The 13195-nt window shown below is 35.3% G+C and overlaps 1 protein-coding gene across 2 annotated transcripts in view; it reads left to right on the top strand.

Moving 5' to 3' along the window:
- The window catches only part of Egfr (epidermal growth factor receptor), an 86419-nt gene extending 81763 nt beyond the window's left edge, over positions 1-4656 (top strand). For both annotated transcript variants that reach the window (XM_085205781.1, XM_085205780.1), the window contains exon 5: positions 69-4656. In XM_085205781.1, coding sequence (XP_085061907.1) covers positions 69-908 — 840 coding nt within the window. In that variant the 3' untranslated portion in view covers positions 909-4656. The remainder of the gene's footprint in view (positions 1-68) is intronic.
- The last annotated feature ends 8539 nt before the right edge of the window (positions 4657-13195 follow it).

Raw genomic sequence — 13195 nt, 5'->3', positions numbered from 1 at the left:
ATTATCATTGTGTGTGTTTATTTTAGGTTTAAAGATATTATTTTAACGTGTGTTTATTTCAATTTCAGGATGAAAAAGAATTAATAAGAACCCTTTCCTCGGCTATGGATGGCCCCGAGCCGCTAGTAGAAGCAGACGAGTACTTGCAGCCAAAGTTTAAGTCCAATGCTGGAACTGCCACTACTAACACTACATGTACCGTTGGGGCCGAACCACAGGCCATCAAGGCCTGCGCAACGTGGACAAATAACACTACCGGCCAGGAAGGCATTATCATAGACAATTCAAATAGATCAGGATCTTGGGATCGTGACCTTTTAAGATACAACAACTCTGGTAACCAAGAAGCCGTAGAACTACGCCATTATTATAACCACGGCGTCAGCGCATCGGAGAGTTCAAGCTCAAGATATTGCAGCGACCCTATGAGAATGAGACCGGATTGCTTAGATGTAAATATGTCTAAGGCAAAGGAGGCGCACGTAGGAAATTTAAAATTAAATTTGCCACTCGACGAAGACGACTATCTTATGCCCTCGCCTCAGCATACTCAAAACGTCTCGGCCTATATGGACCTCATAGGCGAAAGCACCGAGGGGCAAGATCCTAAGGACCTTTGTTACACCGGATACATGGCATCAAAGAGATGCGTCGATAACCCGGAATATCTCATGTCAGAGCAGAATATTCCTTCACAGACGCTCGGTATCCCGACAGGTCCCGAGACGCCGGGCGCGACACATTCGGCTGAGGCAAGTGGTGTGAGCAGCGCCAGCGGACCCAGCGCGAGTGGGGCGTGTGCCGGCGCGCACCGCTCCGTGGAGGAGGAGTCCATGTCCGACCATGAGTACTACAACGACCTGCAGCGCGAGTTGCAGCCGCTGCGCCGTAACGAGACGACCGTGTAGGCAAGCGTGTACGTCGCCGTCGTACCGTGTGTTATCCTCGTGCCATTATGCAATGGTTAGTGTTAGTTGTTGTGAAAACTTAAAACTAGATTGTTTACGATTATGAACCAGTTTTGTTATTTTATTTACTTAATTATTGTAAAAACTGTTGAAAATATAATTTGTATAATTTTTTTCGTACGAGACGCTTGTTCAAAGAAGTGCCTCGCAAATTATAAGTTATTTATTAATTTAGTTTAGAAAGGCTATGTTTTTTTTTCGAATGTATAATGCAATGTATATGCAAATGTTATTTTAATTTTATAACTGTGATAATTAGTTTAATTACATTTAAATATATTTCGGTTATAGACGTTTTATCTCCAGATGTTTAACAATCGCGCTGTACTATGTATGTGTAAGTATGCTTTGATTTAGCCCTCAAGTGAACCTTCGCAAGGCTCGCATCGTGACTGGTTCGCAGAACGGCAGAACTTGCCAAAATAAACCAGTAGCTCTAACGTTCATTTATCTTGCCTGTACATTCCAGAGTCCACTCCAAATTACGCTATAGGTATAAGATAAAGGACTTGACTTACTTTAGTAAAACACTATATAGATTAGTTAATACCTTATATGATAGTATACGTTCAGACGAGGGTGATTGAAGCTCAAAGTTTATGCCCACTTTACCCGAGTGTACGTAATAGTAGACCAAACTATCGTTTGCCATGTATAATGTAAATAATTACTTGAATATTATTATTATTATTGTATAGATTAACTAATGAAATATATGACAAACGTGACATTGACACCGGTTGCATGCACGGAGCTGGTGGGGAGCACGAGCGTTAGAACCTAGTACTAAGTGTGCCATTTCATGTAATATATAAATTGTCATTGTATGTAACATAAGCGCCACAAATTATGATCAGAATAATTATTAAATATATTATGTATACTTTAATGCTAATATATATTATGTATACGGCCAGAGTGTAAGCGCGTCTCCCGTCCTCTCTTACAATGGAGAATAATCACTAATTTTAAATTCTAGCTCATCGTATTGTCTTTTAAAAACAAAAAATACTTGTGAAAGAATTATTTTGATACGTCTAGTTTTTGAGATATTGTCCTTTAAAGTAAGCGCGCGACGCGAGATTCCGTCGGGCCATAACCGACTCGCGTGACGTCACAGGTCTTGCAAAATTCGCTCGCTCAGTTCGTCTTCGTTCACTCGCAGTTCGTGCTCTTCTTTAGCTGGCGTTCCACCACAAATTTAGTTTCGTTTAATAAATAATATATAGGTATATTTTTAAAATCTTTTTTTTCACATACATAATGTAATAGCGAGCATTGTATTTTAAGATATTGAAGTTTTGATAGTACTTTGTTAAAAAAACAGTTCTATCCTGCTCGGTTTCATGGCGTGTTGTACCAAAATCTTTAGCTTTGATTATTTTTATTGTAGTATCGATACTAGAAAGCATGAATTTTTTCCAACAACACTTGGCTTGGCTTGGGCATTACCACAAACTTAATCAGAACTTTGATGGAGACATACAGGAAAAAAAAGGAGAGCTCTGCATTAGATTTGCGGCCTTTTTAGATTTGCAGAAGGCCTTTAATTGTGCTTCATCAATGTATTTGGATGGCATTGCGATCCAAAGGGATCCCTGAGGCCTATATTGAGATTATCAGAGATATGTACCACGATCCCGCTTTGCGATTCGCGATGGTTAGGACTGCTGTTGGCGACACCAAACCCTTAAGATCACAGTAGGGGGTTCACCAATGCTCGGCTTTTACTTTGTTCTTATTTATTGTAGTGTACTGTCACGGCTCACATCCAGGACCAGCCTCCATGGCTGATGATGTATGCCGATGACATTACACTCATTGAAGAGAAGCAACTAATTCTGGAGCGTAAAGTGAACCTCTGAAGGGGTCTTGAGAACGGCGGTCTTAAACAAAATGTGTCGAAGACCGAATACATAGCCTGAGGGAGCCCGGACTCGAGCACTGTCCTTATAGGTCCTGAGCCAGCCGTTAAGTTGGAAAAGTTTTAAGTACCTTGGATCCGTTATGCATGAGTCTGGAGGCATCGATCACGATGTCCATGGCTGGATAAGCGCTGCCTGGGCCAAATGGTGGGAGGTTATTGGTGTGGTCTGCGACCGCAGAATACCACCCAAGCTCTATGGGCTGATATATAAGAGCATCATCTGACTGATTCTATTATACGGCAGCGAATGTTGGCCAGCACTATCTCGGCACGCTAAGGAGCTTCACGTCACGGAAATGAAGATGCTGCGGTCTGGCGCATTCGAGGTAGTTTTGGGGTCCATGACGTAGCGGATAAGCTCCAAAAGCGTAGCCTAAGATGGTATGGCAACGTTGCGCGCCGGCGTAGGACCTATGTCGGATGCAAGTTCCTTGCTATGTCTGTCCTGTCCTTGGAGCTAGACCTCCGAACGCCCAAGAATGCGGTGTTTGGATGTCGTGATACAGGACATGAGTGCCAATGATCAAACCACTCAGGACGTGACAGATCGTGTAAAGTGGAGTAGGTTAAGCAGGAAGGCAGACCCTGGCAACATACGCCGGGATTAATGCCAAGAAAAAGAAGACTTGGTTGCAGTTGTTGAAGACTCGTCGCTTCGACGATGTAGCCCATTATAAATGCCATGGTATGTTTACAATCACCTCTGCTGGCGGCACAATCTTCGCAGATTATGTATAAGCTTATTGCTTCTTTTCATTGCATTCTAAGCTGCAATAATATAGTTTAATGCGTGCGCGGTGTTCTGCTGTAATCTACATTTGGCAATACATACATAACCTATTCTTTTAACTTATACGTACGCAATAGCACGCAATAGTCCGCATCATGACCATAAATCTCTCTTGCCGATCTTCAATAATCACAATAAAAATATTATTCAGATATACATATATAAAAATATTAAAAATCTACATTAAAAAAAAATTGTGCATGCTCACTTACTGCATGAATTTAGTTATATTATTATTATATTATTTTCACTTATAAAACAATCTTACTACTTTGAACTTGAATAAAAAATTTGGTACTTTTAACGCAAATAGCGTTACCTACAATATGAAACTAGTTAGGTTAGGTTACATTACAGTTTTAAATAAATAGTTTCAAATAAAATAACATAAGATAGTTCTAATCTATACCCCAAATTAACATAATATTACTAGTTAGACAACAAAACTTATCTTCCCATTTTTACTCCTTGCATTTCTGCGGCGATGAAATAACTATTTTTCGATAAAAAATCGGCAACCATAAATCCATCTATTACAGGTAGGTTATCCGATTAACCTTTTTCGAATCCTTTATCCATTTTAATTAATTGTATTAACACTAAACACAAGCGAGTAACAAACAAACAAAGTACTGCGCGAGATCTCCTATCACCGTTGGCGACTAGTGAGTTCTGCCAGACCTGTGACGTCACCGCCGGCCTGTTAGCGCCATTTGAATTTTTTGCAAACATCAAATGCCTGTAAAATCATAACTACTTGGTTATTTTTAATGAAACAAAAACTAGTGTATTTGTATACGTAAAAACTTTACTGTAACGAACTTTGAAGCATTATTTCATACCTATTACCATTCCTCATTCTCTCTTGCTTCTCCTCCACACTCTGTCAGTCATTCAGTAACGGAAGAGTTTTATATACGTAGATATAATGGGGCGGGAGTTAATTAATAAAATAAATAATGAATATTGTAGTTTATTGTTTTTTTTCTCCATATGCCAAATACAGAGAACTTACAGAGACAGAGAAATGTTAAAAGATTGCCTTAACTTATTGTATAACTTGTAAAGGTATACTAAAATAGAATGTTATATGTAAAACATGTTAATCTGACAGTTACCACGATGGAGGTGGTCGTACGTAAGAGTTAAAAATGACAAAAAAAAATATTGTCGAGAGTTACATAAACATAAGGATACATTCCGATGACGCCGCACTTGCACCTCGCGGATTCGAACAATAGTGTTTTAGTATTTTGATGATTTAACTGTTTTGAATTATATAAAATTTTAATAAAGATTCTCTGTCTTCAACTTGCTTTAAAACAGAAAGGTTGTTTATAAATTTAAATAAATAATTTTTAAAAAGCCTTTTTCTCGCCTGAGTAATTTAACTGGCGCAGTCGATAGGATCGCGGCATTTGGCTTTAATTAAACTCTTAAAGCCCGCGAACGGTTTCTATCGTTATTACCGCGATCTATTAAGAAGAATCTACGACGGCGAGACCGGCGGAGCACCTAAGCATCGGAGGTTCTGCCAAGCAGTTGAGTCCCGGTTGGAGATGCAGAGGTTTCTTTGGTGAGTACTCTTGTTATCCAAGTTCCTATGCTATATTTCCTTCCGTATTTTATGTATCTGTCTATATAGCTCAAATCGCGATAGGCATTTACTATTATTGAATAAGTTTATGAGAAATGAAATAATAAATAAATGAAATAATAAATGAATGAAATAATAAGTAAATGAAATAATAAATAAATTAAATTAAATAATGAATAAATAATTAAATTAAATAATAAAATATTATTTTAATAAATATTATATTGAATTGAAATATTTTATTTGTTTGAATTATTTTATTAAATAGGTTAGTCGTGATTAAAAGATAAAATGTCTTTTGAAAATTGCGAGAATTCTAGTTTTAAGTTAATTTCAGATTTTAAACCACGTTACGATGGTGATTCAAAAACTTTGAATTTTTATATTAGAGAAGTAGATAATATATTAAGACTAATAGAGGGCGCAGCGAAACACCACCCCGCTATTGTGTGTTTAATCAAAAGCAGACTCAGTGGGGCCGCAATAGATGCAATAGCATACGAAGAGTCTCTAGACTCTTGGAACGCTATCAAACACGCTTTGATTAGAAGATTAGGTGAACCTAGGAACGAAATACAACTAATGCAAGAGCTAACTCGAACGCGACGTAATAAAAACGAAGACGCGGAAACTTTTGGGAAACGCCTTCGAGATATGCTTGACACCATTTTGTCCGTAGGTAAACATAGTAACAAAGAATATTATGAAAACATGGTCATAGAACAATATAGAGAACCAACCAGACTTTCCAATTTCGATAGGTGTACGTCTAGCCTACCACATTAGAACTAGCAATTGTAGCAGCTAGGCAAGAAGAAGCTAAGCTCTCATACAATAGAGTCAATAATAATTTTAATATGTCAAACCCCCAAAGTAAGGTTAACCTTTAAGTATGGACGTCGGGTCTGACAGACCAGACAGTTCTACGAATTCTACAAATCGGCCACTTCTCGGTGACCTCCGCCACTGAGTCTCTCAGTACCTTTCGTATTAATGACAAAATGAATGTAGACAGCAGTGGTTGTGTCTCTGGGTTCAAAACACGTGAGTATTTAACTTTCTAAACGGGGCCTGGGTCTGTCAGACCCGACGTCCATGTTTCCCATACATGAATGATTTCAAAACGCCATATATTTTTATAATATTACAAAATATACTTTAATATTTTAATTGTATTATTTGTATTCAAATGCTTTTATTGTTATATATCATATATTATTTTGCATTGTTTGTTATATATTTTAGTAATATAAATATTATTTACCTAAAAAAGATTCAATTTTTTTAGTTTTTATGATAAAATGGAAAAAAATGATCGACCTAGCACGTCAGGGACAAAAATATCGGTACTTTATAATCAACATCAAACAAAAGAATTGGACGACGAAATTTTATAAAGAAAATAGCACTTTATCAAATAAAAAGACGCGTTTCGTGTACTAAACTACTCTAAGAATTGAGAATGACTTTGACTCGCGTTTCGCGATCTGATCTATCATTTATTGAACATAAAGCTAAAAAAATAGTTTTGGGTTCTTGAAAAACATGTACACTTCGCCCCCAAAAGATATATAGAAACACAACACATACTTATGCTGACTGCAATCGTCCTGTTAGCCAACAATGTTGAAAGCCATTGTGTATCGATGTTCAATTGTACCTTATCTTGAGGTGTTGTCAAAATTTTTATTTTATAACATAAGATGTAATTTCTTTATTTTTTTTATTTCTTAGACTTTATATTTTGTTAAAAAAATATTAATTTTATCTGCCTTTTTTTATAGTATTATTTTCTTAAGAGTCATCCCATGTGGCCAAAGACTGAAATTGTGACTTTAAGTTACTTAAATCGTGGTGATGCGTAAACTTTAATAAAAAGCGATTTTATTTATATTGATTTTGTTTGATTTGAGACTATTCATGTAAACTAAAACATAAAACTGTCTTCTTCCTTTAAAAAACAGACGGAATATGACCAATAAATACACTGGTCTGACAGACCTGACGTCCATATGTGTGTTATAAAAAAGTCACGTCCATAGTTAAAGGTTAAAGAAAATGATAGAAACTTTATTCCATTTCCAAATTCACAATTTAGATTTAACAATTCCCCTATGCACATAAATTCAAACTTTACCCCTAGACAAAATAACTCGACACCAGAACAACATCAGCAGTGGGTTCAGTCGATGCTATCTTGGAAAAACCGACAACCCCCAGGTAATTATATACCGTTTATTAATCAAAGAGGTAACATCCCTCACCAGCAAATAAATGCACCTCAAAAAATATCAGATGTGACTATGAGGTCAACAAATAAACCAGAGAAGCCGCAGTTTGCAGTGGAGGAACTCTTCTATACTGACGAGCCACAGGAGCAACAACTCAATGAGTACTCTCAACACTACACCCCAGGTGAGTATTATTATGATAATATACATATACCAGACGAGCAGGATACTTATGAACATATTAATGACGAAATGAGTAACCAGCAGGATTTTACGTTAGACATAGACCCAGACGTAAAGAGATAGTAAAAATAAATAATCATGATAAAGATCATTTACCCTACATCGTAATTCCCGAATTTAAAGGTAAGTTTTTAATCGACACAGCAGCTTCTAGATCCCTTATTTCATCAGAAGTTATATTTAATTCTATTTTTCAAAATTGTGTAGAATATGAACCATTTGAAATAAAAACAGCTCATGCGACAACACAGCATAGTCACGTAGTGAATTTACCCTTACCCTCAATCTTTAATAGTGATATTCTTCATAAATTTCTTATTTTTGATTTCGATCCTAAATACAAAGGACTTATAGGTCTAGATTTATTAAAATCATTATCTAGCAATATTAATTTGAAAAATAAAATATTACATACAGCGACAGCCGACATACCTATTTATTTCGACTATAATAAGAAACTTATAAAAATAGAACCAAAGTGTGAAAAACTTATCACGTTAAAAACAAACTGTACTGAAGGATTTTATATCTACGACACTATATTTGGTCTAAGGGATTAACATCCCCTGCTGCTATTATTAATGTTAAAAACGGAAAATTTATAACCAAAGTCATTAATACCAATACGGAAGGACGAACCATATGTAACAACACATTTAAATTACGACCGTATAATGTTATATATAAAAAAGGCAAACAAAATACAAAAGCCGACGCCTTTCCTATGAATGAATTATTTCATAACAATAATATAGAATCATTATCAACCCTAAACTCTAATAATAATAAAGACCACAATCTAATTGACGGTATATCTCAAGACGTAGGTGCACAAACTAACGAAAACGTAGGGCAGGTACCCCTTGTATCTAGTAATAATAACGACAACAACATAGAGCCTGACAGTACGAGTATCAGTACTATTGTTCCTAATAACTTAGTGTCCACTAACCATTCCCAAACAGATAACGAAAATAAAGGTTTACTAATTAAATATAACGATAATGACAGACAAGTTAGGCAGTTTAACCCTAAAATAACACCCAGTTCAAAGTTTAACCCTAAAATAACACCCAGCTCGAAATACAGAGTAGACAATCGATTAACTAATACTAGGACAGTGGTAAAAGACGTATTTACAAAAGTAAATAATACCAAGAAGAAAATAGTATCATCTTTAAGGAAGTACAAAAGAAAACCACATAAGGTAGGTGAAACAGTCTATGAGCAAGTAGCTAAGACGGCGCTCAGAGATAAAGCCATACCAGATTTCAGATTTCAGAAGGTCCGTATAAAATAATTAATTTGCACCCTTACAATATAACGGAGATTATAAAAAATCATCCAAAGTCTAATTCTAATAGAGTTCGTTATAAATTGCTACGAAGGCCTCATCTTGTTTCAGGTCCCTCGTGTTCCACACAAGAGCCAAATTAACCCTAGATCCCATATATAATGGAATTTTATTATATTATATGATTTAAATTTTATTATTTTTAAACAAAACAAAACATTTAACCTTGCTTTCACTTACTTAATAACGAATAAATATTATATATAATAGTTCTATATACAAAAACATTACTATATATACAAATAAGTATTATATATAATAATATATAATAATTTTAAAGAACTTATTTTGTTGTATGCGAGAAAACTTCATCTTAAAGGATACATAAGATTTATAGAAATAAAAAATAGGATATAAGTTAGATTTACTTATAAAAAAATAAAAAAAAATATATTATTACTATTTCTAGAGTTAATCATGGTATTATATATGGTTTAGTTTCGGTAGTACTTCGATAGTAATAATTATAATAAGGAAATTTATTAATTCATAAAAAATATATGTAGTTTTTAATTTTTTAAACATTAAACCTATTCAAATAAATAAATCAAAGTGTCTATTATGATGAAAGTATATAGTACAGAACATTTCCTAATTTCCATCCTAGAAATTCCTCATTCCAAGTTCCTTATACTTGGTAACGAAGGGTACTCTTACCTAAAAGAAGGATTTAGAATATATACCTCTCAATTATATACATCAACTTGCATCTAATATTCAAACCCTAGAAGAAGAGGAGAAAATAAATTGGTCTATTATCCTGGCCGTTTCAAGCTGATCTATGATCATTATATACTACTATAATAAATGTTATTTTTGGAAAATCTACAAGCATTTTCCCAGAGTCCCGGAGAAAACCAGCAACGAGGACGCTTCAGGAACCTGCAGGACCAGCTTCCATCTTAAGGAGGGAGAAGTTACATAAACATAAGGATGACCGATGACGCCGCACTTGCACCTCGCGGAATCGAACAATAGTGTTTTAGTATTTTGATGATTTAACTGTTTTGAATTATATAAAATTTTAATAAAGATTCTCTGTCTTCAACTTGCTTTAAAATAGAAAGGTTGTTTATAAAATTAAATAAATAATTTTTAAAAGGCCTTTTTCTCGCCTGAGTAATTTAACTCGAGGGCGTCAGATTTTCTAAGGGGGTGTTAAGTAAACCTAAAAAAAAGCTCTTATGTAATAATCTGACGATTTGGATGTGACGTAAGCTCGTAATCGTTGTTTGAAAATACAAGAAAAATTCGTCATTTTGAAATACTCGAGCGCGTCAGATTAAGACATATATGGTTCATCTTCATGCTCTAGACGTGATATCTCAAAATCAGACGATTATCTGAAGGGCTTACTAAACTTGCTTAATTTGACAATTATTAATAATTTTTTAAACCAATACAATAAACAAGTCAGCTTTACGTTGTATTACGCACACAGCAGGGTAGGCAGAGAGAACCTAAGGTTAAGACACTCTATTCCCCACTTTCTGCCAAATTTTGAAGGCATTGAGTGTTGAGTAGCAGCACTTAACGTCGCTGTTTTGCCTCGACACCAGAGCGAAGAAATGAAAATATAAATTTAAATAAATATTTCATCTCTTGGAATGGAAATTGAACTGACAACCAGTCGGTTTTACAGTCACACTCTGTGCCCCTGTGCCACGACTGGCCTCAATTATTTTATTCATTGAACGTAATTGAAAAGCTCAAGAACATAGAACATAGAATTATTATAAGTAATTCACTTCGTCCGCCCCGATAGGACTTTCATAGAGTTCAACGCGCGCGATCCTTGTCTCTGCGTTGAAACCTAGTGTTAATGTTAATTTCACATACGAGTCTAGACTAATTCGCAATAACTTTTTAGAAATACTAATTACTTTAACACGTTAACTGCCATACGAGTATACTCGTAGTATTTTTTTTTTATGCCTATTGCCACCATACAAAATGGTAAGTACGTGTATACTCGTAGTTGGCAGTGGATCCTAGTTCTAACTACAAGTTTACTCGTAGTATGGCAATAAAATAGGATTTTTATTAGCTATTGCCAAACTACGAGTATAACTTTGAGAAAAAATCGCAAAGGAACTAAAACTCTGTTGAGCACCAAACTGATAAAAGGCCAGATGATTACAAAGAGAACTAACAATATTTTCGTGTGCAACTGAAAGGATAAGAGAGAGGTGTTATGTATCTCTAATATTCATAAACCTATTCTGGTTCCCGTGCCAAATAAAAACGGTAGGGTTTCAGTAAAACCTAATGTAGTTAGAGATTATAACAACGGAATGTCCGGGATCGATCTTTCAAATCAAATGCTCTCGTACTACTCAGCTCTTAGAAAGACATTGTTTTGGTACAAAAAACTAGCGATCCACATTTTTGAATCTTTCATTCATAACGCATGTATGATCTACAACCAACAAGCCAATCTTCCTCCAGAAAAGAAATTAGATGCTCTTTCGTTCAAAGATGAGGTTGTAAAATATCTTTTAGGCGAGAAATTCATAAAACACAGTCATCATGAGCAGAAAAAGCAAGTAGAATTACATTACTTAGAGCGTTTACCACCTATCCAAAAAAAAACAAAAACCGACGAAGCCGTGTCGTGTCTGCACCAAAGAAAAAAAACGCAAAGAAACAGTTTACTATTGCCCGGTATGCCCTGAAAAACCTGCCTTATGCGTTGAAAATTGTTTTAAAATGTTTCACTCCTTTGTGACTTCACAGTGATGTACCTAATTTTTTTTCTATTAACCTTAATTTTCTGATTTAAGTAATGTTTTATTCCAAATGCCAAAGAATTTAACCCCGTCCTCCTTACACGGCCACTGGTTTAAAATTCGTCAGAAATCGCATACAATCAACTACGAAAATACTCGTAGTTGGCGGTGCAGCCCAGATCATGTACTACGAGTATACTCGTAGGTTGGCAGGCAACGTGTTAAATATCAAACTACCGCTACTTGTTTTGAGAAAGGACTATTTAATTCTAATTAAGAATATCTATCTATATATATAAAATCGAAAGGTCACTCACTCATCACGAAATCTCAGAAACTACATGTGCTAGAAATCTCAAATTTTGCATAGGAGTTATTTATAGGACGTAGGTGCTCGCTAAGACGGGAATTTGCAATATTCGACTTCTAAGGGGTTGTTTTTGGGGTCGAAAGTTTGTATGAAACTTCGTTACTACAAATGCTAGGAGTCTCAAATTTTGCATAGACGTCACTAGGACGTAGCCATAGAGACAGAAATTAATTATAACATAGTTCACGCGGGTGAAACCTCGAGCGGGCCGCTAGTATGTCATATTTTGAAATGTCCTTTGAAATAAATTTATTTTATGTATCACCGGTTCTTGTATTTCTTAAGTTAAGGTTTACTAAAAAGACGAAAGAGAGAAGAGAACTAAAATATATTATAATTTCTTTTATATATTTAATACAACAAAATTGTTAAATAAACATAAGTAAAATTTTAAATAAATATAAGAAAAACAATCACTTTATGAGTAGGAAGTGAAAATTTCACTTTTGTATAGAAATTAAATAAGACCAAATATATAACAGATACGCCACACAATTTATGATAATAATACTTAGATATAGATATTTAGATGAGAGCAATAGTAAATACGCGCATAAGTACGCGGCAAATTAATTAGATAGATTCAGCCTTCGCAATAAGTTCTGAAGTAGAATACCAATACCAGCAGGCTCAGGCCTTCGTGGTTAGCAAGAGAGGGTCAGCACGGACCAGCACGGTATAGCACGAGCTACAATGCGTATTTAATAGTGTGTAGTGACGAGTATACCCCCCCGCCCGGCGCGCGCATACCCCCCGCCCGGCGCGCGCGCATACCTGCCTATACCTGTGTACCTGTACAAGCATCTAACTTATATTTATTAAATTTGGCTTAGTAAAACTGCTTTTGTGCCATAAATAATTTTATCGTCAAGTTGATGTTTTCTTCAAATATCTTATATTAAAAAAAGTTCAGTGCTTTCAGCATAATTCTTAAACTGTTTATATGAGGATTTTTCATAACATAAGTGTTCCTATTATAAAAGAAA

This window comes from Heliconius melpomene, chromosome 21, assembly GCF_056956725.1.
Source record: "Heliconius melpomene rosina isolate 202511_hmr_F chromosome 21, ASM5695672v1, whole genome shotgun sequence".
Classification (NCBI taxonomy): Eukaryota; Metazoa; Arthropoda; class Insecta; order Lepidoptera; family Nymphalidae; genus Heliconius; species Heliconius melpomene.
The sequence above is the reverse complement of the archived record's forward strand: the minus strand, read 5'-3'. Positions and strand labels throughout refer to the sequence as shown.